Consider the following 24,796-nt stretch of genomic DNA (forward strand, 5'->3'; position numbering starts at 1 on the left):
TCCAAAGGGGCCATTAGACTTGTTTTTCCTCAAACAGCAGCCTGCCCATGTCACATGGCAAACTGTGAAATTCCCTTCAGGCTCATGTGAATTAGGTACCATTCAGTTTCTGGTACAGTACACAGTAGAATCATGTTTCAAAGCAAACCATGGGCTAATTTGCCATGTGTTCACCTTCTAGCATTTTTTTAGGATAGACAGTGCTAGTGAGTAACATTTCACTACATATTTAATCATTTAATTTGTTCAATGAAATGAAAACTCTGAGCCTCTTTGAAGATTAGTGTTGTCTGTTGGTTTCCAAAGGTATCCTAATGAAAGAACACTGTAGAGAAAGCAGGCTTACTGTTCTTTTTGCAAGCCCTGATGGCAGTAGCCTAAAAATCTGCTAAGAACCGCTTCATAGTTCTTCTTTTCCCACTGCAGTTGTAGCTGTGTGTGTGTTATTAAAACTATTTTTAAAATTATTGCATTGCCTCGAGAAGTAAATAAACTATATCAATGTTTATTTATACTCTCCCAGAGCACAAAAGACCTCACAGTAACAAATTCAGCATGTTAGATAATTTTGAAGTGATAGTTTGAAAATTAAATTCCACATGACCAAATGGACAAAGGAATAGGGCCATGTGTTTATCTGTTCTTTAATACTGTTTGTTACCTTTTAGTTCATAAAGGGAAGTGGGGGTAAAGAAAAATATCCTGTAGGTAATAATAATAATAATTTTTTTTATTTATACGTCGCCCAACTGACTGGGTTGCCCCAGCCACTCTGGGCTGCTTCCTGCAAAATATAAAAACATAATAAAACATTAAACATTAAAACCTTCCCTATACAGGGCTGCCTTCAGATGTCTTCTAAAAGTTGTTTATCCCTTTGACATCTGATGGAAGGGCATTTTACAAGGCAAGCACCACTACTGAGAAGGCTCCTTGTCTGGTTCCCTGTGACTTCACTTCTTGTGAGGGAACAGTCAGAAGGCCCCTTGGAGCTGGACCTCATTGCCGAGCTGAACTATAGGGGTGGAGATGCTCCTTCAGATATTCAGGGCTGAGGCCATTTAGGGCTTTAAAAGGTCAGCACCAGCACTTTGAATTGTGCTCGGAAACTACTGGGAGCTTAATGTAGATTCTTTAGGATTGGCGTCACTCCGCAGTCTAGCTGTCACATTCTAAATTAGTTGTAGTTTCTGAGTCACCTTCAAGGTAGCCCTACGTAAAGCACATTGTTCTATTCCAAGTAGGGGATAACTAGAGCATGTACCACTGTGGTGAGACAGTATGCAGGCAATTAGGGTCTCAGCAGGGGTATCAGATTCGGCTGGTAGACAGCCATTCTGAACACAGAATTTACCTGTGCCTCTATGGACATCTGTGAGTCCAAAATGACCCCCTAGGCTGTGCACAGTTACCCCATTTAGGACCAAGGAGTCCCCCACACCTTTCTCTCCCCCCCCCTCAGAAACAGTACATCCGTCTTGTCTGGATTCAACCTCAATCCGTTAACTGCCATCCATCCTCCACCCACCTCCAGACACTCACAGAGTACATTCACTGACTTCACCAGTTCTGATTTAAACGAGAGGTAGAGCTGGGGTATCATATTGGTGCACACCCAGCCCAAACCCCCTGATGATCTCTCCCACCATCTTCATATAGATGTAATAAAGCATGGAGGAGAGGACATCAACCAGTGTGACAAAGGTGGTTTCATTCTCATGATGGAGCCTGAATCCCATTGGGAAGGGATCCAAATGGTCAACATCCTCCAGATTAGAGTGTGCTCAATCACCTTGCCCAGGAATGGAAGATTTGAGACTGGGTGATAATTGCCCATAATGATCGGTTTTTTAATAAGCGGTTTAGTAACCACTTCTTTAAGTGGTTATCCAGGAAGACTCCCTCACACAGGGAAGCATTCACCACTGCATGGAGCCCATTGCCTAGCCCTGCCTAGGAGCCAGGGTGGGCAAGGGTCCAGGAGACAGGTGGTCAGTTTCATTTGTAGTTGAACATGCCCTCAGCTGCTCTAAAAACGTGCAAGGAAAGCATTTTTTTTAATGGAGTATGAAGGAAAATTCCTATAGCATTTCACTGAGCAGGCATTTTCCATTTTCTTACGTAGATGTTTATAGTGGATTATGCTACATTTGTTTCATGTGATATAGGCATTCACTTACCTTCAGAAGTGAATGTCCATATTTGCACACCTGATATTTGACATCCTACATAGCTCAAAGACTACAGTGGTTTAATAATTTTGTGATCCTTCATTCAGATGATGAAATGAAGACCTGAGAGAATTCCAGTTAGCTACAGGCTCTCTAACTGGATTTCTTACTCAATGATGTAATGTGCTTCCAGGGATTCCCTTTCCTAGTTTGTTTTTGGAATTGATCCCACTAGTCAATAAGCCTCAGCTCAAAGTGTATCTCTTACAAGGGAAAACTTCAGGCACTTAATCTGTTCTGCTTTGTCATGTGCTGACATGCCTCCCACTTCTAGTTGTAATGCTTGAATTGCATGTTTTGCGGAAATATTGGGCATGTATTTTGCCCTCCCAGAAAAATAAACAGCAATGAATAACTGATAATTACAGTTTGACTAATTCTAAAACTAAAGTTGCATTCCTGTGCACACTTGTTTGAGAGGAAGTACATTGGTGAGGCATATGCTAAGTAAATATAACTAGAATTCTTCTGGAAAACTGCCTGACATATCGCCCTAAAATCTTCATATCTTCTAAGGCTGCAGCTGGTATTCCTGTACATATATGCATTTTGGAGTTGAATAGATTTTGTTAAGTGTAAAATAGTATTTGCATACTCTGTTTTATTATAGATAATTGGTAAAATGGGGACACTATTTTTACCAAATTGAAATATAATTTATATTTCTAAAATGTTTACATGCCTTGCACCTGCTTTTCCTTCCTGGGTTTCCCTCCCCCTCCTCTTCCTGATTCTTACTAGGCACACATCACTTTTCTTCTGTCTGTCCTTCTGTCGGATGTGATCCCAGAGCAACCTCACAAATTGTACTCTTCAGACACTAGGGCTAAAATCAACTGGGATCACTGGCTTTTCAGATGATGGTGATTTTTTTTTTTTTTAATGTTGCTTATCTTAAAAAATAATCCAAAGCAGTTTTCAAAGGAACAAATTAACATAAACACAGATCCCCTGGAAAGCTTTCATGTAACATTCAGAAAGCTTTAGTTTGTGAAAACAATAAGCAAAAGTATGTCACTGTCTGTGGGGAATTGCATTAAAGAGCAATGAGCTACTCACATGTCAGGCAGTTTAATGTTAAATCACTTGTTTTAATTATGAGAGAAGCATCTGTTTACTCCTTCCGTTTGTGCTACAGGACAATGAATGCTGGACAGTAACAACGCATATACAGTGGTGCCTCGCAAGACGAAAAGAATCTGTTCCGTGAGTCTCTTTGTCTAGCGATTTTTTCGTCTTGCGAAGCAAGCCCATTAGCGGATTAGCGCTATTAGCGGTTTAGCGGCGGTTTAGCGGCTATTAGCGGCTATTAAAGGCTTAAGGGATTAGCGGATTAGCTGCTAAAAGGCTATTAGCAGCTTAGTGCCTTAGAAAAAGGGGGTGGGGAGCGGAAAAAAAAACCAGGAATCGCAAGACATTTTCGTCTTGCGAAGCAAGCCCATAGAGAAATTCGTCCTGCAAAGCACCTCCAAAACGGAAAACCCTTTCGTCTAGCGGGTTTTCCGTCTTGCGAGGCATTCGTCTTGCGGGGCACCACTGTATGTGACATGTGCACACAACTTCAGAGATGATGCACACTTTATCTAAGTGGTAAGGTTTGCATCCAGAGAAGATTTGGCAGAACTCTGCTCATGCCGCAGTACTTTCCTGGCTCTTCTCCCACTGCAGGCCACTGTACTCCCCCAAAGAGTTGATGCCCCCTCTGGATCTGTGTTGGATGGGCACAGCAAAAGAACTGGAAAATTGGAGGAATTCAGTTAATCTGATTTGCCAAAACAGAAGTGGTCATTTTGCTAGCACAAGACATATCTGGAACCAAGCCAAAAGCATTATAATGCAGTCGGAAATGTAACTCCACATGAATGTATTAGTAAAAGTTGGTAGCAATGGCAAACGGAAGATTAAAAAAAAGATTGCTGTAGTGAGTCACTAAAAGATTGCCTTTTCTCAGACTCGTTTTAATATTGTGTGGCAGGTTAGAATGAACTATTCAAGGTGGAGAGGTCATGGGGTGCCAAAAAGTTTTTGTTTAGTTTAGTTTAGTTTAGTTGCAAAGGCCGCTTGATCAGGTGGTGGTTGTACAGTGGTACCTCGGGTTAAGTACTTAATTTGTTCCGGAGGTCCGTTCTTAACCTGAAATTGTTCTTAACCTGAAGCACCACTTTAGCTAATGGGGCCTTCTGCTGCCGCCGCGCCGCCAGAGCACGATTTCTGTTCTCATCCTGAAGCAAAGTTCTTAACCTGAAGCACTATTTCTAGGGTCTAGGGAAACTTGTATAGTACCTCCCAAAAGAAGAGTTATTTTAGGTTAAGGTTACCAGATTTTTTCCAGTGAATCCGGGGGCACTTTTCAACTTCAATAGATTTTCTCTGGGGACTGGTTTGTAAATCCGGGGACTATCCCTGGGAAACGGGGATGTCCGGTAACCTTATTTTAGGTACTTCCTGGATGGGAGGTTGCGGGGGGGGGGGGATGTACAGGTATTAAATGGAGGTTTAGATTGTTTTGTAGGGCATATCAAGCCAAACAGTCTTCTCAGACCAACTTGCTAGCATCTGACATTCCTTGTTCCCATTTCCCTCTCTTTGTCCTAATCCTAGCTGCTGTATTTCTTTTTAATGCTACACTTATTACGCTGCCACTGAGATAGAGGAGGAGCCATAGCTCAGTGATGAAGCACATGCTTTACATTCAGAGGGTCCCAGGTTCAATCCCTGGCATCTCCAATTAAAAGGATCTGATGGATGCTGGGAAATGCCACTACCTGATCATTGAAAATTGCTGCCAGTGAGTTGGTTCTCCATTATATTTGATTATTCTCATATTACCTGCCTTGTACTGTACAAAGTACAGTGGTACCTCGGGTTGCATACGCTTCAGGTTACATACGCTTTAGGTTACAGACTCCGCTAACCCAGAAATAGTACCTTGGGTTAAGAACTTTGCTTCAGGATGAGAACAGAAATCTCGCGGCGGCAGCGGGAGGCCCCATTAGCTAAAGTGGTGCTTCAAGTTAAGAACAGTTTCAGGTTAAGAACAGACCTTCGGGACGAATTAAGTACGTAACCAGAGGTACCACTGTAGAGCAGGAGAGAAATATTTTAAATAAATGTTTGATACCCTCTTCACCTGCAGCTTCACGTAATGCATACTAAATTGTTTTCAAAACCAACAGGAATTTAAGCAGCAAGTTCTGATGTTAAAATTAAAAGTAAGAAAATTCCACCATGAAGGGCTTGCACATAGATCCCAGCTGGAATGCACTGGAGTATATTGACCTCTTCCCTGCCAGGACAATATTATTCCATGAAGTTGGGTTCAGTATCTTGAGTTCTCTAAGCTGCAGAACTATGGAGAAGTATTAAGTGTTTTCTCTTTGGCGGCTCATAATAAAGGGCACAACAGATGAATGAGAAAAAACTGTTTTTAAGATGTAAAAACTAAATAACCCTGATGAAATTGGTTTTCTCACTGAATTCCACTTTCAGTTGAAACAAAAGTTAATCTTTAAGGTATGTGTTTAAGTTTTCATGCAAACACAATGTCAGTTCAGCACCTTGGTTTTAATTAAGCATTCATCCATAACCTCATTATTTTATAATACAGCACCGTTACTTGGTTGGTCACATCCATACATTTACCCCCCAAATTAAGTGTTTAATTTCAGCAAGGTGTAAATACAAGGGTCTAGAATTCTTGGATGGCCTTGATAGCTCAGCAAAAAATTGTGGCCACAAGATTGTGGGTAGCCTGCAGGAAAGGGTGCTATGGGGTGCGTGGGATTTGGCTGCTGTTCAGAGTTGCATAGTGTGTTTCCACAGTGGTAGTGACGGAAGCCTTCTGCTTCCCTTTCCTGTGTGGGAGCAGGAAATAGGGGCTTGTTACTTTGTTCCTTCATGGTAGAGAAACTCTACGATGGAGTAAACAGCCCCCTAGTCTTATTGCTAAGATTGAACCTGCAGAGAGGCAGGAATCGCCAGTCAGTCTGTCACCTCCTCAGCTTTTAGCTTAGGGATGGGGGGGGGGGAATTTGCCAAATGTAACACTTAATGATCTCTCAGACCTGAGGAGTAGCTGGTTTCTGTATTGTTGGATTGTTGGCTTCAGATCTGAAGAATAACTGTGCCATGTAAACAATAGGCAGCATTGTATTTAACTATTCAGTAGCATAGTAAATTATTAAACTAGTATTAGAGGGCAGAGAATCTTGTTAATTTTTTTTATTTTTCTTGTGTACCTGTTGCAGCAATAAATTCCGCAAGCAGGGCATAAAATGTTATAGGACTTTTTTTGGTAGTTTCTTAATGCAAGCTTTTAAAAACACCTATTTTTTAAGATAAGTAATTCTTTCCTCCCTCCATAAACATATGATATGTAACCTAAGCATCTTATTAATTAGTGAGATTATTCATTTGTCTGTACAGCATAGGTGACAGTTTTTGTGTGTTTCTGCCTGTCACTTTGCTGGTCTGTGCTCTGGCAGAGCTCCCTCTTACTGTAGTAAGGTCTTCTGTTGTCAGAGACAGCCACACATATATATGATGCACTGAGGCCCTTTGTGTATTCAGTTTCTCTGTTTCATTTAAGAAAGGGCAACATCTTGTGTATGTGGATGTAGGCCTAAAACTGTTAAACTGGCTTTGTCAGTATTTTGGAATCTTTCCATTGAATGTCTCATACTAAGCATATTCTCCTGGAATAGATAAGTAGATACAAAACTGGGGGAAATGTATATTCTGGAAACATAGTTATAGGAAGCCACAGAAGCAGTTGATTTAACCGTACCGGTTATTCTGTTAATTTCTTTTCATGTTCTCAGGTCTGCTAAAAAAATAGTAAAGTGCAATTTTACAACAATTAAATAAACAAATGAGAACAGTGACAGCATCATATGCCGTAGATAGTAAAACTAAAGTTATCCAAGTTAAAAATGCTAACATTATCAATTCTGAAAAGCCTTGGAAAACAAAGGTTTTTGCTTGGTACCTAAATGATGGCAATGAAGACCCCATGTGACCTCCCTATGGAGTTCATTCGAAAGGCAGGAGCCACAACAGGAAAGATTGTACAGTGGTACCTCGGGTTACATACACTTCAGGTTACATACGCTTCAGGTTACAGACTCTGCTAACCCAAAAATAGTGCTTCAGGTTAAGAACAGAAATCGTGCTCTGGCGGTGCAGGGGGCCCCATTAGCTAAAGTGGTGCTTCAGGTTAAGAACAGTTTCAAGTTAAGAACCAACCTCTGGAACGAATTAGTACTTAAACCGAGGTACCACTGTATTATTGGTCCTAACCAGCTGCACTCTGCAGACTGTGGGGGCATCCTGAGAGAAATTATTTCAGTTGGTGGGCAGATTTGACACTTGGAAGCTCAGCTCTCAACTATCAATGTCCAGTGAACATCTCTGTAATATGATGTCATGCTTCTTGACGTTGCCCTGTGGCAGCCTAGCCAAGGCTTTATTTGTTGTTGGCACAGCAAGTCTTATACAGCCAGAATAACCAAGTTTCAACTACTGTTGGCTCCATTGCCTTTTAGCATTGCCTTTTAGGAGCCAACAGATATACTAGGAATAAGAACGGATCGTTCTTGCATATCTCGCTTAAATTTAATGTTGCTGTTATTTGTATAATACAGTTTTGAATCTGAAATTGTATATGGATTTGTTAATGATTCTGAATTGGTCAAGCAGTTTTGAGAGTGCAATTGCCATGATTTGAGAGGAATTGGTTTGGCACTAGAACTTGAGACATGAAGCTTATTGGGAAATTATAATTTGTAGCATTTGTTTTGCATAAATTTCTCTTGTGCACTCTGTTTATGATTTCTCTTTTAGTTGTACATCTATACTTGTTTTTACATATTGGGTGTGATTCCCACTGCAATTAAAGCATTTGAACTTTAATTTTAAAAAGCAAGCAATTTCCTTCAGCAGTTAGCAATGCTGTCAGCTGTTTACATACTACTTATACTGCTTGCAGCAGCTGGAAACTATATTGCTCAATAAAAGGTGCTCTATATCTCTTACTTCTAGAGATTTCTGCAGGTTCTGTCTCAAAAACTCTGAAAATGGATGGAAATTAAGAGAAGGATCAGGTCATACTCCTAGTAAGAGCAAGTATTGTGATGCTCACTTCATGCTCTTTTTCCTTTTGACTGAATCAAGACACCCATGACACCAGCCTCAAAGGAAGGTAAATTTGGTTGAGGTGCCTGTTCTAGGAGCTTCTTTTCTCCCTAAACAGATCCTAGCTTATGTTGGGATCCTTAAGCATTATCTAGGACAATGGACTGCTGCACCTCTGTGTAATTTACACTTTAAATCTGAAATGAGCAGGTGAGTTGTGAGAAAGACCCAAAGACTTGCCAATAAATGTGGTTAAGAAAAAGGTTCCTGTCTGTCACTTTCTGTTTTAACATTCTTTTTAATCTTCTATCTGTTCCGTTTATATTTTAATGTTGACTAACTACTGAATAATCATTTTTGGCACAGTCCTTCTTGTTAACATTACTCATGCACATATGGTGACATCTCTTAGGTAATGTGCAAAACCGCTGATCTACTCGAGCTAGATTGTTCAAGATACGTTTGTATAAGAGAACCCAAAGCTGAGCATCTTGGTTCTCCTAAAATAGCTACACAAGTGTGTATTTCCTTGAAGCATTTCAGAGCTGTTCCATGGTAACATAATGTTGTTGCCATTATAGTTGCCAGCTTAACCCTATTAAGAGTCTGGTCTCAATGATAGTTTTAGCTGGACAGTAGTGCTTATATAGTGAAAAGCAAGTAAAATCAGACAGTAGACTGAAAATCCAGCAGATATACTCTGCCCTTTCTATGTTTCTATTAGGAAATTTTCCGATAGATCTTGTTAATTTGGCCCAACCCTTTGATAGATCTTGTTAATTTGGCCCAAAATAGGTCAAGGCCTATTTTGATTGGCATTGTCAAAACAAAAGGCATTTATTTTCTGAACTGGGATTTGCGAAGTAGTCATCTGCTTCACTGCATACTCTACTGCTTCTACTGCATTTCTACTCTACTCATTTCTACTGCATTTGTGTGCTTGTGGCATGGACTGTATATTTACAGTTATCTGTGCACATGGGATAACTCCGTGCCAGACTGCTCTACAAGTTGAGACACGTATAAGTTCTTTCCATGTTAGTGGTGTTCTAGCACTCCAGAGAATAGAAATTGTAATGTAGAATGTGTACCACTTAAGTGTAGAACACACTCACACACACACTCATCGTAACATTGTTGGCCAGTGTTTTATGTTGTTATTTTTTTAATTGCTTGTGTGGCTTTTGGGGAACTATACAAAGTGCACATGAACTGGAGAACAAATAGGCATGTGCATAGCGGTGTATGAAAGGGCAGTCTTAGGAGTCTTGCTCAGTAATGAGAGATTTTAGTGGTTGTTACTGCTGCATAACCGCTTATAAATTGATGGGAGCAGAAAGAAGTAGGCTACTCAGAACAGAATGGCTCTCTGACTTTCTTCTTCTTCTTACCTGGAAACTTGGAGGGAAGTCTTCCACATTTTAAAAGCATTTTGTCTTTACACTTAATGTAGCTTAACAGATGAATTTGACAAGAACAGAAATTCTTTTATCAGGAAATGAAAACTGACCTGGAATGGGAAACTGCATGTGTTAGGAACAGAGAAAAGACAGGTTTTTATTTGAACAAGGCAATCTTCAGTGTTGGATTTAGCATAAGAGAAGCCAAACCTGTTATATAGGAGCTGACGAAAGATGGATTGGAAATCTGTCTCGCTTTGCGTCGGTTGAGCTATCACACAGTAACTGACGAGTGTTTCAGGTTTAGTGTAGGATGACTGCATGATGTTGTTTCTAGGGAAACTGGTGGTGGGAGCATGTAAAAAGGTAAGAAAATATGTTCTCAGGACAAACGCTTAAACAAGTTGGCTTATGAGCTTTTTGTATTTATTGTTATGCCTTTTCAGCTATTTCTTCAGCCTCCAGAGCTTTTGGGTGATGCACTGCATTCTTCTGAAGACTGTATATATTAAAACTGCATTCTTAGAGCATCTTCAGTGAATGTCTTTATATCCAGATATTATGAGGTAGAGAATTAGGTGCTGAACTGTGTGGTAGCCATGTTTACTGATTATACCAAATTGTCCAGGGTGTTTAAAACAAAAAAGGGGTTACAGAGAACTCCTGATAGGATCGATCCAAACTGGATAAATAGGCAGTGAGATGGCAAGTTGAATTCATGGTTAGCAGATATAAAGTGATGCACATTAGGGCAAAAATAAATAAATCTTAATTTTACATTTATGCTAATGGAGTGACTGACCAGGAATGAGACCTTGGAATCAGAGTATCAGTGAAGGTGCAAGCCCTGTGTGCAGCAGCTGTGAAAAAAGCAGGTGCTATGCTAGAGATCATTAGGAAACGGATTCAAAATTGCCAGTATCATAGTGGTATTATACAAATCTGTGAGGGGACCACATTTGAAATAGTCTGTACACTTCTGGTCCCCTCATCTCGAAAAGGATATTGTGGAGCTGGGAAGGGCAACCAAATGGTCAAGGGGTTGGAGATACTCCCTATGGAAAAAGGTTAAATAATGTTTTTAGTTTAAAGAAAAGATAGAGTTGTATAGAATTATGCATGATATAGAGAAAGTGGATGGAGAGGTTTTTCACCCTCAGGGGCATCCAATAAAGCTGAATGTTGGAAGGTTTAGGAAAGACAAAAGGAAGTACACGTCTTATGTGAAATTTGACTCCTTCATTTCATGTTTTACAGAAACCCATTCTCTTTTTGGTATTATCTGTTACCTTTTATGTTGCAAGTAGAACAAGAAATGTTGCATTTTATAGATGGACATCTGTTTAGTATAACATAACTGATTTTTGTAGATCAGGAATTGGTTGCAGAGTACTGTATATGCCTTGTGGTCAGTATGAAATGTGATATATTGTTGAAGCTCCTGAGATCCTCAGTTTGTTTTTTGCAACAAGTTGGTAACTTTCCTAATTGCATAGAAGAACTTGAAGTATGATAGTGTGCTGCAAAGGCTTAGGCACTAGGTTAGTAAAACGCTCCGGATTTGTTTCCAAATAGGCTTGATTATAAGGCCACCACTATGCTTTTGTTTATGAGAAAAGAGTTTTTGCATGTTAGGATTCTTTTCTGGGACTATACCAGCTGGTAAGCATACATTTTTTGTTGCTGAATCTGAATAAGTACACATGGAACTTAACAAAAGCCACTCACCTCCCATAGCATCTCTTTCCAGATTTCAGGAATAAGCAATTAACACAGTTAATCTCAACACACATAATTATTATAAACTATTTAAAGGAATGTGCCTGGAAAAATCATTGGCTCCAGGTCCCCCTAAGCTTCTGAATAACAGATGACTTGCATAGGAATATAAAATTAGTTTTCAATTTTCCGATTGTTGAGTTTTAGTATGAACCGAACATTGTAGCCATTCTTGGGTTAGGTGTACCAATCAGTTTTTGTTTGTCAAAGTTAGATTTCTGTTTCTCCTTAGCTACTCAAATGTTTATTTGCTTGCTTAAAGAAGCCTGAATGGGTCTTAGGTGCAGTGTTCAGTGTCTTTGTTCAGAACCTTAGCTGCAAGTCTCTTGGAGTGCTGTGACAAGATGCCCTTTTGATTTGGTGTATATGTACCAATGAGATCTTTTTTTTTAGTTGTAGTCAGGTTGCGACATGCTCATCTCTAGTCCAGGTAGCTATCTGACAGGTGGTTGTAATTTCAGCCGCTATGCTAGAATTTCTTATCTCTTAAGTAAATAAAAAAAGTTGTTAGATAACAACAGGATATATCTTATGATGCACATTCTTTCCGTTTTAGTAAAATATTACAGCTTGGCTGAGTTTTTATTATAGTTGCTAAAGTGGTTTTAGCATGTGTTATTTTGCTGTCTGTGCAGCAGTTTTGTGGCAGCTTTTGGGGACTGGGAGGGCCCTTGTAGAAAGACAAACAACTATTGTTCTAACTGGACCCGTTCACAGGACTATGCATTATTGCTCTTCCTTCTTATCTCACTATCGGAGTAAGCAGGAATGATGTGTGTCTGCCACAAACATAGCTACTCCTCTGATGGGAATTTTTTTGAAGATCCATGGTGTGCCATTAGAACATTTCTCCTGCATTCCACGTTCCTGGTTGTAAACCCCATAGAACTCTGTGAGACTGACTGGTTCATTAGATAGGATTGGACTGTGATTAGCTAAACAGAGCAAAAAAGTTAGGCAGTTCAGTTCTATTTCCTAAAATTATTCCACAGCTAGAAATTACATGCTGAGGGTATGAACTGTGTTGTGTATGGGATAATCTCAAATGGTTGAGGTGCTGCAAAGTGTCCATGCTTTGTGCTGTCAGCTTACTTCAAATGTGGATACAGGGTATCTGCTATTTTTGTAATTGTAAAGCCAGTGAGCAATAAATGCACCGTCTGACAAGTTTTATGCCAACTTTATAAATAAGCCCACAAAAGTTACTATCCTGTAAAATGTTTATTAGTCTGCTGTGGGCTGGCAAAGGGAATTTTGGCCCCTCCTCCAGCAGTCCACTGCATTTCTAGCCAGGGGGACAGAGTGCTGTATAGAAATTCTGTGTTTCTTTGTTATATGTGATTTATTGTCCCTCAGCCATATATTCAAATAACACACAGCAGAACACACATATACACACCTCAGGATACACTGCAATAGGGGTGGAGGATTTGTAGCCTACATGTCTGTCTTGATCTGCCGGGGCCCACCTGTCAATCCATGTGAAGAACACATGGCAAAGCAGAACTCTTCACCTGCCCCTGTGGGTCAACTTGCCAGGTAGGTATGACTGCCCACGTTTTCAGTCACCCGGTGCCATTGTGACATCAGATGATTGACAGGTGGGTGACCTGCCTTTGCCTGTCAAAGTTGGCCTGTGTAAGGGAGAAGAGATAAAAGGTTCCCCAGGCCTGCACTGCAGTGTTTTGCTGCAGGGCCACATGTTTTGGTCTGACAACTGTGGCAGACCCTAATCTCCAGAAACCACCCCAATTCCTTCCAGAGTCCAGTTTATTGGTCTGCTTATTTTTAATACTACCATACACCATAGCCTCAGGAGACTCTCAAAGCAGCTTGCAAAAGATTTGCCCAGTGCTATCACATTTAAAAAGAATTGCACATATGGTCAGAAGAATGGTGACAAGTTTATTCAGACAACATTTCCCCCCTCCTTGTTCATCTTGGTAGGCCTTCTGGCCTTGTGTTACCAGGCAGCAGACTTGCCCAGACTCTCTGAGGTGAGTGAGGCTAAGCACCTGCTCAGGCCATGATGAAGCCAAGTCTTTCCTTTGTTTGATGGGAAATGGAAAACTGAAGTATGAAATCTTTTTGCAAATCTTGGTTGAGACAAGAACACCTTACAAAAGATTAACCTAATGTTAAGTTGTATGTTAAAGACATCTCTTGCATAATTTGTTTATTTAGATTATTTATACCTTGCTTTCTACAAATCAGTTAATCATGACACATGTCTTTACTTCTCTGTGTGTATTTGCATCAAGAAGCTGAAGTTGCATTTATGGTGCAGGATGACAGGCCAATATTTTCTTAATTTTGAAGTTTGACATAGCATTTCAGTATCTAATTCTTGCTAATATAAGTGGGTGGGATGGTGCTGTGTTGGTCATACAGTGGAAAGTGTGGCAGTTGGGAACAGCAATGTAGACTAAGTTGCGTACATATATCCTGAATGCATATATTCCTGCAAACCAAAATGAGATGAAATGAAATGATTAAGGCAATCAATTCTTTTGAGTGTGGGATTGCCATTTCACAGATGATTTTATGTTCAACGTTTTGGCTTGAGTACTGATACCTCCCAAAAAATAGAATTGGAAACTTGTTCTTGAAACAATTTGATATATTCAGATTTCTAGATGCAGATTTTTAGATATTAAGCAAAGAACTGACAGGACATTTTTTTGCAAAAAAAAAAAAAAAAATCCCTGTCTTGTCAGCTCTGTTAAAAGTATTCTGCCCTTGGTACAAATATTCTATTTTTATACTGCAATATGTTTTCTATGTTCAGACACCATAAAAGGCTCATCTTGATGTCAAACTAAACCATGGTTTATCTTGATGAAGATGAGCTGCAATGAGCCAAAATCTTGTATCCTCATCCCCTCTTGCCCTGTGGCCACAAGAATCTTTTACTTCTGTTTCTGATTAACAACCACTTGCTTCATCTGAATGCAATGGACTGTGGTTTAATTTTTGCTATGGCTTGTTTGAAACAAGCCAACTTCAAGCCGTAAGTTATGTAGCTGGCTTGTTCAACTAGCCATATTTAATCTTAACTACGGTTTAGGCTTTGGATGTAAAGCTAAACTCCAGTTTAATCAAAAACAGAAGCAAAAGCTTCTAGTTTTCCACCCTGAGGGAGGAAGTGAATGCACATGTGTGATGTTTGCTGTGGCTTGTTCCATTATAATAAAGTATGGTTTGTCATGATGTCTTAACCAGCATGGAATCCAAGAATCTGGGCATAGCTGTAGGCAATTTGAAGATTAAAGTAACTCCCCTTTAATATTTGCATTATATGTGCAAGAGCTCTTTGTTATGTTCATCATTAGGCCTTTTTTAGCCGAGAATATAGTTTGATATAGCAGTTCCAAAGTACGTCAAAGTGCAAGTAGATAAATAGGTACCGCTCCAGCGGGAAGGTAAACGGCGTTTCCGTGTGCTGCTCTGGTTCGCCAGAAGCATCTTAGTCATGCTGGCTACATGACCCGGAAGCTGTGCTCCCTTGGCCAATAGAGCGAGATGAGCGCCGCAACCCCAGAGTCATTCGTGACTGGACCTAACGGTCAGGGGTCCCTTTACCTTTATAGTTTGATATACAATAATGTATGTATTCATGCTTTAACATAGTTTTCACTGCATTTTATTCATTCTTTTTTAAAAGTATACTGTGTTATGTTGTTGGCAGAGCTGGTGATTATTTGAAGGACTGGCAAATGTATCTCGAAGTGGAAAATGGCAGTATTCCATCAACTTCGTTAGAGAACTAACTTATCCAAACAGAGGTAAAGTGGAACACTATATGTGCTGTTAAATGTTTCATGTCAATGAGGACAAGGTAAACAATGATGACTTGGTAACCCATAGTTTATTCTGGTGGTGTTATGTGATAGATATTCTCCAATTTTCTTCTGGTTAACTTTGCCAGTGTTTACAAAGGACCAGTTCATACATATGGCTTGATTTCTTCTCATATTATTTGTCTCGCAGTTGAATGTGTGAGCTTGATTTCATTGAAATTGCTGAGTTTGAGTTGAGGTGCAGGTGATTTTTATCTATTGGGTTGGGTCCAGATTTCAGCACTTACAATGGGACTGGTATGAGCTCTGTTTGTGGTAGTTGCCTCTATGTGATTATCCAGAACACCCTTTCTCACCACATCACAGCCCAACTGGTACAGCCAAGTCACTTAACCCTTAGATAATTCCCAGGGGGAGGGGACTGCTCTGGGAAGGAGGTGAGAGAAGTCAGTTGCCAGACCCATTTTGCACACTTAACTCTAGATTCAGCTCACAATATTAATCTACACAGAATCAAGTTGCCTCTTGATGCTGCAGTCGAGTGATGAACATGCATATATGAACCACTTTACAGCATAGGAAATAGGGGATAGCTCAGCTAGTGGAAATCTTAGTACATGCCAAGGACGTAGAGAAAAGAGAGAATAAGAGGAGAAGGGGAACCTCACAGGACCACAGAGGTCACCCTTGGGAAGAAATTCAGGGAAACAAAACCCCACGAAGAATAAGGACACAATGGAAAGGCTGCATGGGCTCCACATATGATGGTTCTAAATCAGTGAGGTAACAGGAAGAGCTCATGCAGTTCTTCAGTCGTGGCCAATTGAGAAGCTTGTAAATATTATCTGGATGAGGGGCTCAGAAAGAAATTGGTTCCAGCTTGCCAAAACTCGCTATCTTTTCAACCTATTGTCTTAAAACTGGCATTGTTTTGATATCCTGTCTATCCCTTGCTGTTTAGTTCTCTTCCCCCCCTCCCTTCCGCCCTGATATACATTATTCAGCCAAAGGGTCTGTAAATGCAAAGATATATTTTGCTGAATTTCCAGTGTGAATGTGGCATACTACCAAGGAAGCAATAACATTAACACCTTGGCAAGATAAATCACAGAGGTTTCTTATGAACCAGAATTCTCTACAGTTCTTGACCTCTGCTTCTACTATCCTCCTTCCCCCCCTACATATATATTAATTTATAAAGGAAATTCTTGTTTGTTTGTTTAAAAAAAAAACAGTAAAAGCAGCATTTGCCATTATAATCACTCTAATATAGGATCTCAATTATTTCTTTTCCCAGTCACTTAATAGTTGAGTTATCATGGGATTTCACATCCCAGACCTTGTGGCATAATTCTTCAAAGTAGTCTGCTGTTTTCGACTCATTGTGAAAAGGCTTCTCCGAGCGCTTGCCTCTTGCAGGGGATCATCACAACTACACAGCAACAAATGGGAAACTTTAGTTTTATTACTAGTAATAGTACTGAGTGTCAGGCTTATTACAAAAATAAACTGTTTGTGAATGTGAAGAGCTGGTTTTAAGACTTGAAACATTTATTTCATGTCTGTTATTTGCTGAACAGAAGTTTCACAACTTCTCAGCAACAAATAGAGGAAATAGGTATGACAACTTTTTTAAAAAAAAGACTTCAAGAGGCTTTTGAAAACTGTTTTCGTTTGTTCCATGGCCAGGATTATCATTAGAGGATGCTATTGTTCCATGATACAGTTCAGCTTGTTCTGATTCTCTTTTCTTTGTTCTCTTATTTGGTAAGAGAACAAGCACAAGTTGTCTTGAAGAAGTATCTCCTTTTCTTTTCTCTTCTCACTCCACCCCCATCCTTCAGGCACTTAAAAGCGTAATCACATATTAATCATTAGAAAGAAGGTGAAGCTTAAAATACCATGCAGTTTGCTTGAGATAAAATTGCACTATGGGACATTAGAAATCTTTCTTATTAGTATACCTTGTATACTGTGCACTGTGCTTCATTGCTACTTTCCCTTTCAAAGGTGAAAAGGAGTAAAAGTTGTAAGAAAATGCTTGGATCAGAACGTGGGGTTGTAGAAGAATGGCTTTCGGAATTCAAGGTAAGCAAATATGTTTTTGTTTCTGTCTTTTTTTAAAAAAGTAGGAGTACAATATGGGTATGTCTTTAAGTTAACATCTTATATTAAAAAGCTGACAGTACCTAACTACCAAAGGCTTTTCACCAAAGCCAGACTAAATGTCTTTCCCTCTGCAGTGTTGGATGGTAGGTTGAGAGGAGTTCCCTACCAGGACAGACTTTGCTCGTGTGCTCAAGACATCGATTCCATAAATCATATTTTGTTGCATTGTGCAAAATATGAGCAGGCCAGAGCTGAACTGATACTACCCTTGCTGGTACCTTTCTCGGGAAAATCAGAGGCTCACTATGTCAGGTTCCTACTGGAAGACTGGACAAATGCTAGAACATTAGCAGTGGCAAAGTCTTTATCGGTGGTTGCAAGAACAAATGAGCCCTATATTCTAAACAAAATGCTTGATTAACTTGGAGGTAGGCTGTATGATTTGTGTATTGGTTTGTAATGATTTGTTGGGTCTCTGGACCGCAATAAAGATTGGTTGATCTTTCTTTTTTATATAAAGAAGGTTGATATGTGTTGCAACTTCCTAGTGTAGCTGCTGGATGTAAGGTAGTATTGGGGGCCCCCAAAACATTTCTCCCTGCCACCTCAATAGTCTGTTGCAGTCCTCTTCAACATTGTCACAAACAGGGCCTACTTTTAACTGAAACACGTATTCGGGGACCCATTTCCTAACCTCTTACCATATATTTGCATGGTGGTAATGCAACCCACCTTGAATTAGACCATGACCCACTAGGGAGTGGGTCCTGACCTGCCGGTTGAAGACCAGTGGTCTGTGGAGTGCATGGAGGATCTAGGCCTGGATTGCCTTAACAGGATTGGGGCCAGTGCATTTCTTGCTTTCTAGTCAGAGAGGTCAGTGTTTATAAGCCACCCATTCTTGACACTGCTGTATTTCTTCTCCTAGGCATTACCTGAAATGCAAATATCCGGTTATGCAGCAACACTTCACCGGAAGAAAGCATTGGTTCCAGCTCTTTATAAGGTCATTCAAGATCCAAATAATGAGGTATGAGACAGCCAAATTACCCTTAATACAAATAATGTTGTTTTTAAGAGCTTCCTAATTGCCGTTCCATTACCTAACTAGTATGAGCAAAACTCTGTTTCCATCTTTCCTGCATTAGTCTGCTTCAGTGGTCTTTGACAGTTACAGAATGTTCTCCGATTGAGCACAACCAAATTCAGAGTATTTTATCGTATTCGACATTGCTGCATTCCACAAAAGAGTTCTGTAAAATAATGGTTTCTTCTTAAACCATTTTTATGGACTGATAAGTTAATTAGTGGCAAGTTGTCATTTTAGAACTCATTATTTGTACAGTGTTCCTTGGTAGATGAGATCAATATATATTTATTTAATCTGTGGGGTGTCTGTGCTGGGGTTCTTTGTCTCCTCTAGCTTCTGGAGCCTGTCTGCCACCAGCTCTTTGAACTCTATCGTAGTTCTGAGGTTCGTCTCAAACGGTTTACGCTGCAGTTCTTGCCAGAACTAATCTGGGTTTACCTGCGTCTTACTGCCAGCAAAGACAGACAGAGTAACGGTTGCATTGAAGCCCTGCTTTTGGGGATTTACAACTTGGTAAGTAAGACTGATGAGAAAATGGTTGAAGAGTGCTTTGAATTTTTCCATCAGTATAGAGTAAAACAAAATCAAGACACCGCTCTTTCAGGACAGGCTATAAAGTTTCCAAAACACCCTGGACTATTTTTATAAGATCAACTCTTATTAAAAATTAGGGAGTGACTTCCCCCACCCCAAATTTTTGGGTAATGCTTTAAAGGAGTGCATATCCACCTTCTGTCTTTGAAGTTTAGTTCAGACCTAGACAGGGTGATTCTGGTTAGTACAACTGCTGATGTAGGAAAAGGAGTTCTCATTTCCTTGGATTGGGTTGCATTCCCTTGAAATTTTTAATAGACTATTTTGACCCTTTTACAACCTCTAAAGCAGCTCTATATGCTTTAGCTGCAAGGAAACTCCAGTTGAAAGAAATGGAAAGGATCAGAGCAGTTAGTGTAAGGAATTCTTAAACAAATAATAGGCATTTAAAGGATTTTATTGTAATCAGAAATTTTTTTATTATAATCTTTCTAATGGGGATTTTATATGGAAACCTCTCTAAAAGTTGTCAGGGCAAACAACTACGGTGGATGATTTCTTGAAAGCAAGGAACTGCTTTTGGAAAGTTCAGCTGACAAATAATGTTTTCACCACAGTCTGTTCTTTTTGTAATAGCCTCACTTGTTTCTGTTCCATTTGCTAGTCATTGGCTTTATAGCCCTAGATACTTAAGATGTCCTAGTACTATATATGAGCTTGCCTTCTTAATGGGATCAGTTGCGGAGGCTTTCCTTTGCACCTCACCAAGATCAGAGGTGTGTGATGGGAACATGGTCTCATGTCTCGTTTTGGAGTCCTGCCTCATGAATAACATTCATTTCTGGCACGTATTTAACTTGCCAAGCTGATGGTGCTTTCATTGGCTTTCCAGAGGATTGGTTTTTAATGTGACTTTGTCTAACAGATTGGCCAGTCCGTTTTCTGAATGGGGTTGCACTCTCTGAAGGTACAAGTTTGTAGTCTGGAAGTGCTCTTGGATCCATCTCTGACCCTTGAGGCTCAGTGGGCTTCAGTGGCTAAGAGTTCCTTTTTCCAGCTACATCTAGAGAAGGATAGCATACCCACAGTAATTCATACACTGGTAACTTCAAGACTTGCAATGCGCTTGATGTGGAGCTATATTTGGGCCTGGTTTGGAGGCTCCACCTGGTACAGAATGTTGTGGTCAGATTTTGGTGCGGACAGACTTACCGCCAGCGCTTGTACTAGTGCTTGAATACTTGTACTGGCTGCCCATGTTCTATGCAACAATGTTCAGCATTCTTGTATAGATTTACAAGACCCTTAACTCCTTCCCAGCTGAGAAAGACCTGACAAAGACTTTTCTATTCCTACAGCCCTTCTCAGGAAGTTCTCTGTTTTGTGATTAACTTTAATTGATTTTAGCCATGGTATGCTTCGAATTTTTTCGTCTATACCACTTTGACATTCCAGTGACTAAGCAATATTTAAATAGATCAGATAACTGAATTACACTAAATCTTAAAAAAAATTACACCCTGTCAGAGCAGCTTACAATTGGACAGTCTTACAATCTAAACAGATGTGACACACAAGGAAAAAAGAGTTGGAGGGAGGAGAGGAGAAGCAAGCTCAGCCACTAGTTTTTTAATCACACTATATATTTCTTTTTACATAGAATTTGTCTTTCTAGTGGAGCAACTCTTCCCTGGAAAAACTCCCCCCACCCAGCACTGTTCATTAGATCTGGGAGCAGAGCAGGTGACAGTATCTGGGCCAAGAAGGCAGGGCTGCTCCTTTACTTTTATCTATTGTTCCCTGCTGTCTGCTTTTAAAAGTTTAATTGCTTGTTCTCCCATTTTAATGTTTTTAATATTTGTTGTAGGCTGCCCTGACTAAATGGGAAGGTGGGGTATAAATATTAACCAGTAAACAACACAGGACTTGCAGAACTATTGAGCAAAGGCTTACAACGACTAACAGTAAAATTGTTGAAAACGGGCTGCCACAATTTTTGCCTGGATATGTAGCCCAAACAGGGCCTCCATATAGGCCTGGTTTTTCACTTGAAAGGCCACATTGCACATTAGCAACCTTGGCTAATGACATGTACATTTGTTAACAAGGCATTCTGATTCAAGGTAACTTGGGTTTTCCGATATCTTTCTTTTCATTGCAGGAAATTGCTGACAAAGATGGGAACAATAAAGTTTTATCTTTCACCATCCCTTCCTTATCCAAGCCATCAATTTACCATGAGGTAAGTGTGTGCTTGTGCTGCTAGGCAGTTGTAATTGTTTAGGCATTTCATTCTAAGAGAACTCCAAAGAGTAAATCTTAAAGCTAAAAAGTAAATCTTAAAGCACCTTCTACACTTCTTGGTATATTGTAATAGTATGATCCTTTTAAATGACACCACCCTATGTTTCCTCTCCTTCCTGAACACCTGTGGTGCCTTGAGGTTTAGTGTTTTATTTCTCCGCAGCCATCTACTATTGGATCCATGGCTTTGACTGAGGGAGCCCTATGTCAGCATGACCTCATCAAAGTGGTTTATAGTGACCTTCACCCTCAAAGAGAAACATTCACTGCGCAGAACAGGTAAGCAGTTGATTCACCAAAGGGTTCACTACCAGTCTGTCAGCATCTTTCTAAGATATGAAGAGAAGTTTGCTTCCAGGTTTTGCAGTCTGAGATAGTTAAGCAGAGTAGAAACTGTTCTATATCTCTGGACAATGGGCATGTTCTATTGCAGGGGCGAGGGAACCTTTTCTGACTGGCAGGCTGGATCCTAATGTCACCTACCCACTTCAACGTGGTGGTGCACCCACCTGTCAATCCCCTGAAGTCATCATGGCATCAGGTGACAAATTCAAAAGGGCTTGCTGCCAGCGCTGATTGGTACCGAAAGCAAGTCCCTTTGAAGGTGTGCTTTAAACGCCTATCAGTTGATTAGGACTGACAGCTTGCCTTCAGAGGGGCTCACTGTGAGCCCTGCTTTGTCTATTATTTGCCAGTGCAGTTGGAATTGAAATCGATTGAAATGGACAAAGCGGGCTTGTAGCAAGCCCTTGAAAGTGTGCTGTCAGTTGTGGTGAGGGACTCCCTAGTTTTGCTTATCCCATTGGGACTTGCTGTCAGCACCAATCAGAAGCTATCAGAAGTGCACTTCAATTTCCCAGTTGTTCATTTGATGCCTTTATAGATGTGTTGGCAGCTGGTGGGTGTGGTTTGTCGGAAAAAATCCATGTGGGCCAAATTAGATGGGTTGCCATTTCTCCCTGCCTGTTCTAATGGGTTTCTTATAATATACAATTTCTTCTGAATGCTTTTATTTAATTGATATTAGACTGTGCCCCATGCCTTTGTAGAAGTTTGTGTAATTGTTAAACTTTAATATACAGTGGTACCTTGGGTTATGAACTTAATTCGTTCCGGAAGTCTGCTCTTAACAGAAACCGTTCTTAACCTGAGGCGCGCTTTCACTAATGGGACCTCCCGCTGCTGCTGCGCCATCAGTGCACGATTTCTGTTCTCATCCTGGGGCAAAGTTTGCAACCCGGAGCAACTACTTCCGGGTTAACGGAGTTTGTAACCTGGAGCGTTTGTAACCCGAGGTACCGCTGTACAGTGGTGCCCCGCAAGACGAATGCCTCGCAAGACGGAAAACCCGCAAGACGAAAGGGTTTTCCGTTTGCAGAGGCGCTTCGCAGGACGAATTTCCCTATGGGCTTGCTTCGCAAGACGAAAAATGACGAAAAAATTTGAATTTTTTTTTTTTGCTCCAAAACCCCTTATTTTGAATCGCTAAGCTGCTAAAAGCATTTTAGCAGCAAAGCCGCTAATCCCCCATCCCTTAAAAAGCCGTTTTTAGCCCTTAAATCGCCAATAGCGCTAATAGCGCTACTCCGTCAATGGGCTTGCTTCGCAAGACGAAAAAACCGCAAGACGAAAAGACCCGCGGAACGGATTCTTTTCGTCTTGCGAGGCACCACTGTATTTGATTTGTGGCCACTTGTGAGGCATCCTTATTCTTGAATAGCATTCTTTCCATTAGTGATTCATTACCTGAATGCAAACTTTCTAGCACATCTGTGGCTTCTAGTTCTACTTTGGGTGCTCTGTGTAAAGGAACTGAAGAATCTGCTTGCCTCTCTTAGCTTAACATTTTTGCAGGATGAGAACCGATTATGCTATTGAGTTTTTTAAGCCTTGCAACACCTCTATGCCAAACCCCAAAAGAATGAAGTCAAAGAGGTATACTCTCAGCTAATATTCTCCTGTTAGAGAGTTCTGTTAATGGGTCTATTTTTTAAGAGGTGAGACTGCCGTTTTCAGTCTCATGTTCATCTTTTCTGTGTTTAGGTTTGAAGTGCTGAGTTTTCTTATGCTGTGTTACAACTCTGCGATCGTCTATATGCCTGCCTCTTCCTATCAGTCACTTTGCAGGATGGGTTCCAGGTGAGAATCATACACTTGACATCGTTGAGAAAAATGTTTTCTCCCAGTTTTGTTGGTTTAAAAAACAGTTATGCAAAGAGAAAAAAGGTTAAAGTCTCACATGTTATTACCATTACATTTGACTTAAAATTTAAAGTCCTAGATCTGTTTCTTACAGGATTAGCAATTTGTGACGCTATTTTGTGTGTGATAACTTAATGTGGCGTATTCTTTTTTTATGGGAGACCTGGAAATGGGATGAGATCACATTTTTTTCTAAACATACTTTGAGAACCCTGTTTTTACTAGGTATTCAAAAGTAGATTTTGGAGCATCCCGGTTTCCCTGCAGTAGTTCCCAGGCTCTGAGCCTTCTTCCCTTGGGGGTTCCCCAGCTGGTTCCTCCCACTATCATTACACTGCATCCAACCAATCCATGACTGTTAGATACCGTGTTTTTCGCTCTATAAGACGCACCAGACCACAAGACGCACCTAGTTTTTGGAGGAGGAAAACAAGAAAAAAAATATTCTGAATCACAGAAGCCAGAACAGCAAGAGGAATCGCTGCGCAGTGAAAGCAGCAATCCCTCTTGCTGTTCTGGCTTCTGCGATAGCTGTGCAGCCTGCATTCGCTCCATAAGACGCACACATATTTCCTCTTACTTTTTAGAAGGGAAAAAGTGAGTCTTATAGAGCAAAAAATACGGTATGTCTGAAGAAGGGTGCATTTGTCCTCTAAGGGTATAGCATATACGAAACAAGTTGCTACTTTAAGAAATGATGTCTTAGAGAAATGATGTCATTGGCACCCATTTTATCCCTCTTAGGACCCTTTTAGTGAGAAAGAGGCACCCATGCTGCATAAAGGATCCTCAGAGAAGAGCATGGATTTGGATTCCATGGTCTCCCATCAGATCCCTTTAGGTTCCATTTCTGTTAAAATTGATCATTTTGATTGATACAAGGTCTTGGATTTGACTGGATGACAAATGTCCAGTGCTGGGCCTGAAAACATCTGGCATGTCATAGGCACCCTTGACTTAGAGCAATAAAGTAAGAATGTCGATTAGAAGGGATTAGCAATTTCCTTGTTCCTCATTCAGGTGTTTCCCAGGAACAGAAACTAGGTTGACCTTGTGTTATGATTAGAGAGGTATTGGTTTTTCTGATCTCCAGCTTCCCAAGTGTCATTATGTATTACATTTTCTTGATTTTTTCCCCATAAAAAAAAATCTTCCCCAGCAATAGGGGGGAAATTATGGATTCCACCCATCACCCTTCCATTTTAGTCAAGTAGC

At 40.3% G+C, this 24,796-nt stretch overlaps 1 protein-coding gene across 2 annotated transcripts in view; it reads left to right on the forward strand.

Annotated features, from left to right (window-relative positions):
* The window catches only part of HYCC2 (hyccin PI4KA lipid kinase complex subunit 2), a 48,590-nt gene that overhangs the window by 4,675 nt on the left and 19,119 nt on the right, over window positions 1–24,796 (forward strand). For both annotated transcript variants that reach the window (XM_083409460.1, XM_083409461.1), the window contains exons 3-9: window positions 15,231–15,327; window positions 17,353–17,430; window positions 18,380–18,481; window positions 18,875–19,054; window positions 21,237–21,317; window positions 21,543–21,658; window positions 23,423–23,518. In XM_083409460.1, the coding sequence (XP_083265586.1) occupies window positions 17,380–17,430; window positions 18,380–18,481; window positions 18,875–19,054; window positions 21,237–21,317; window positions 21,543–21,658; window positions 23,423–23,518 (626 nt within the window). In that variant the 5' untranslated portion in view covers window positions 15,231–15,327; window positions 17,353–17,379. The remainder of the gene's footprint in view (window positions 1–15,230; window positions 15,328–17,352; window positions 17,431–18,379; window positions 18,482–18,874; window positions 19,055–21,236; window positions 21,318–21,542; window positions 21,659–23,422; window positions 23,519–24,796) is intronic.

The sequence above is a fragment of the Podarcis tiliguerta genome (genome assembly GCF_965153285.1).
Source record: "Podarcis tiliguerta genome assembly, chromosome: 1".
Lineage (NCBI taxonomy): Eukaryota > Metazoa > Chordata > Lepidosauria > Squamata > Lacertidae > Podarcis > Podarcis tiliguerta.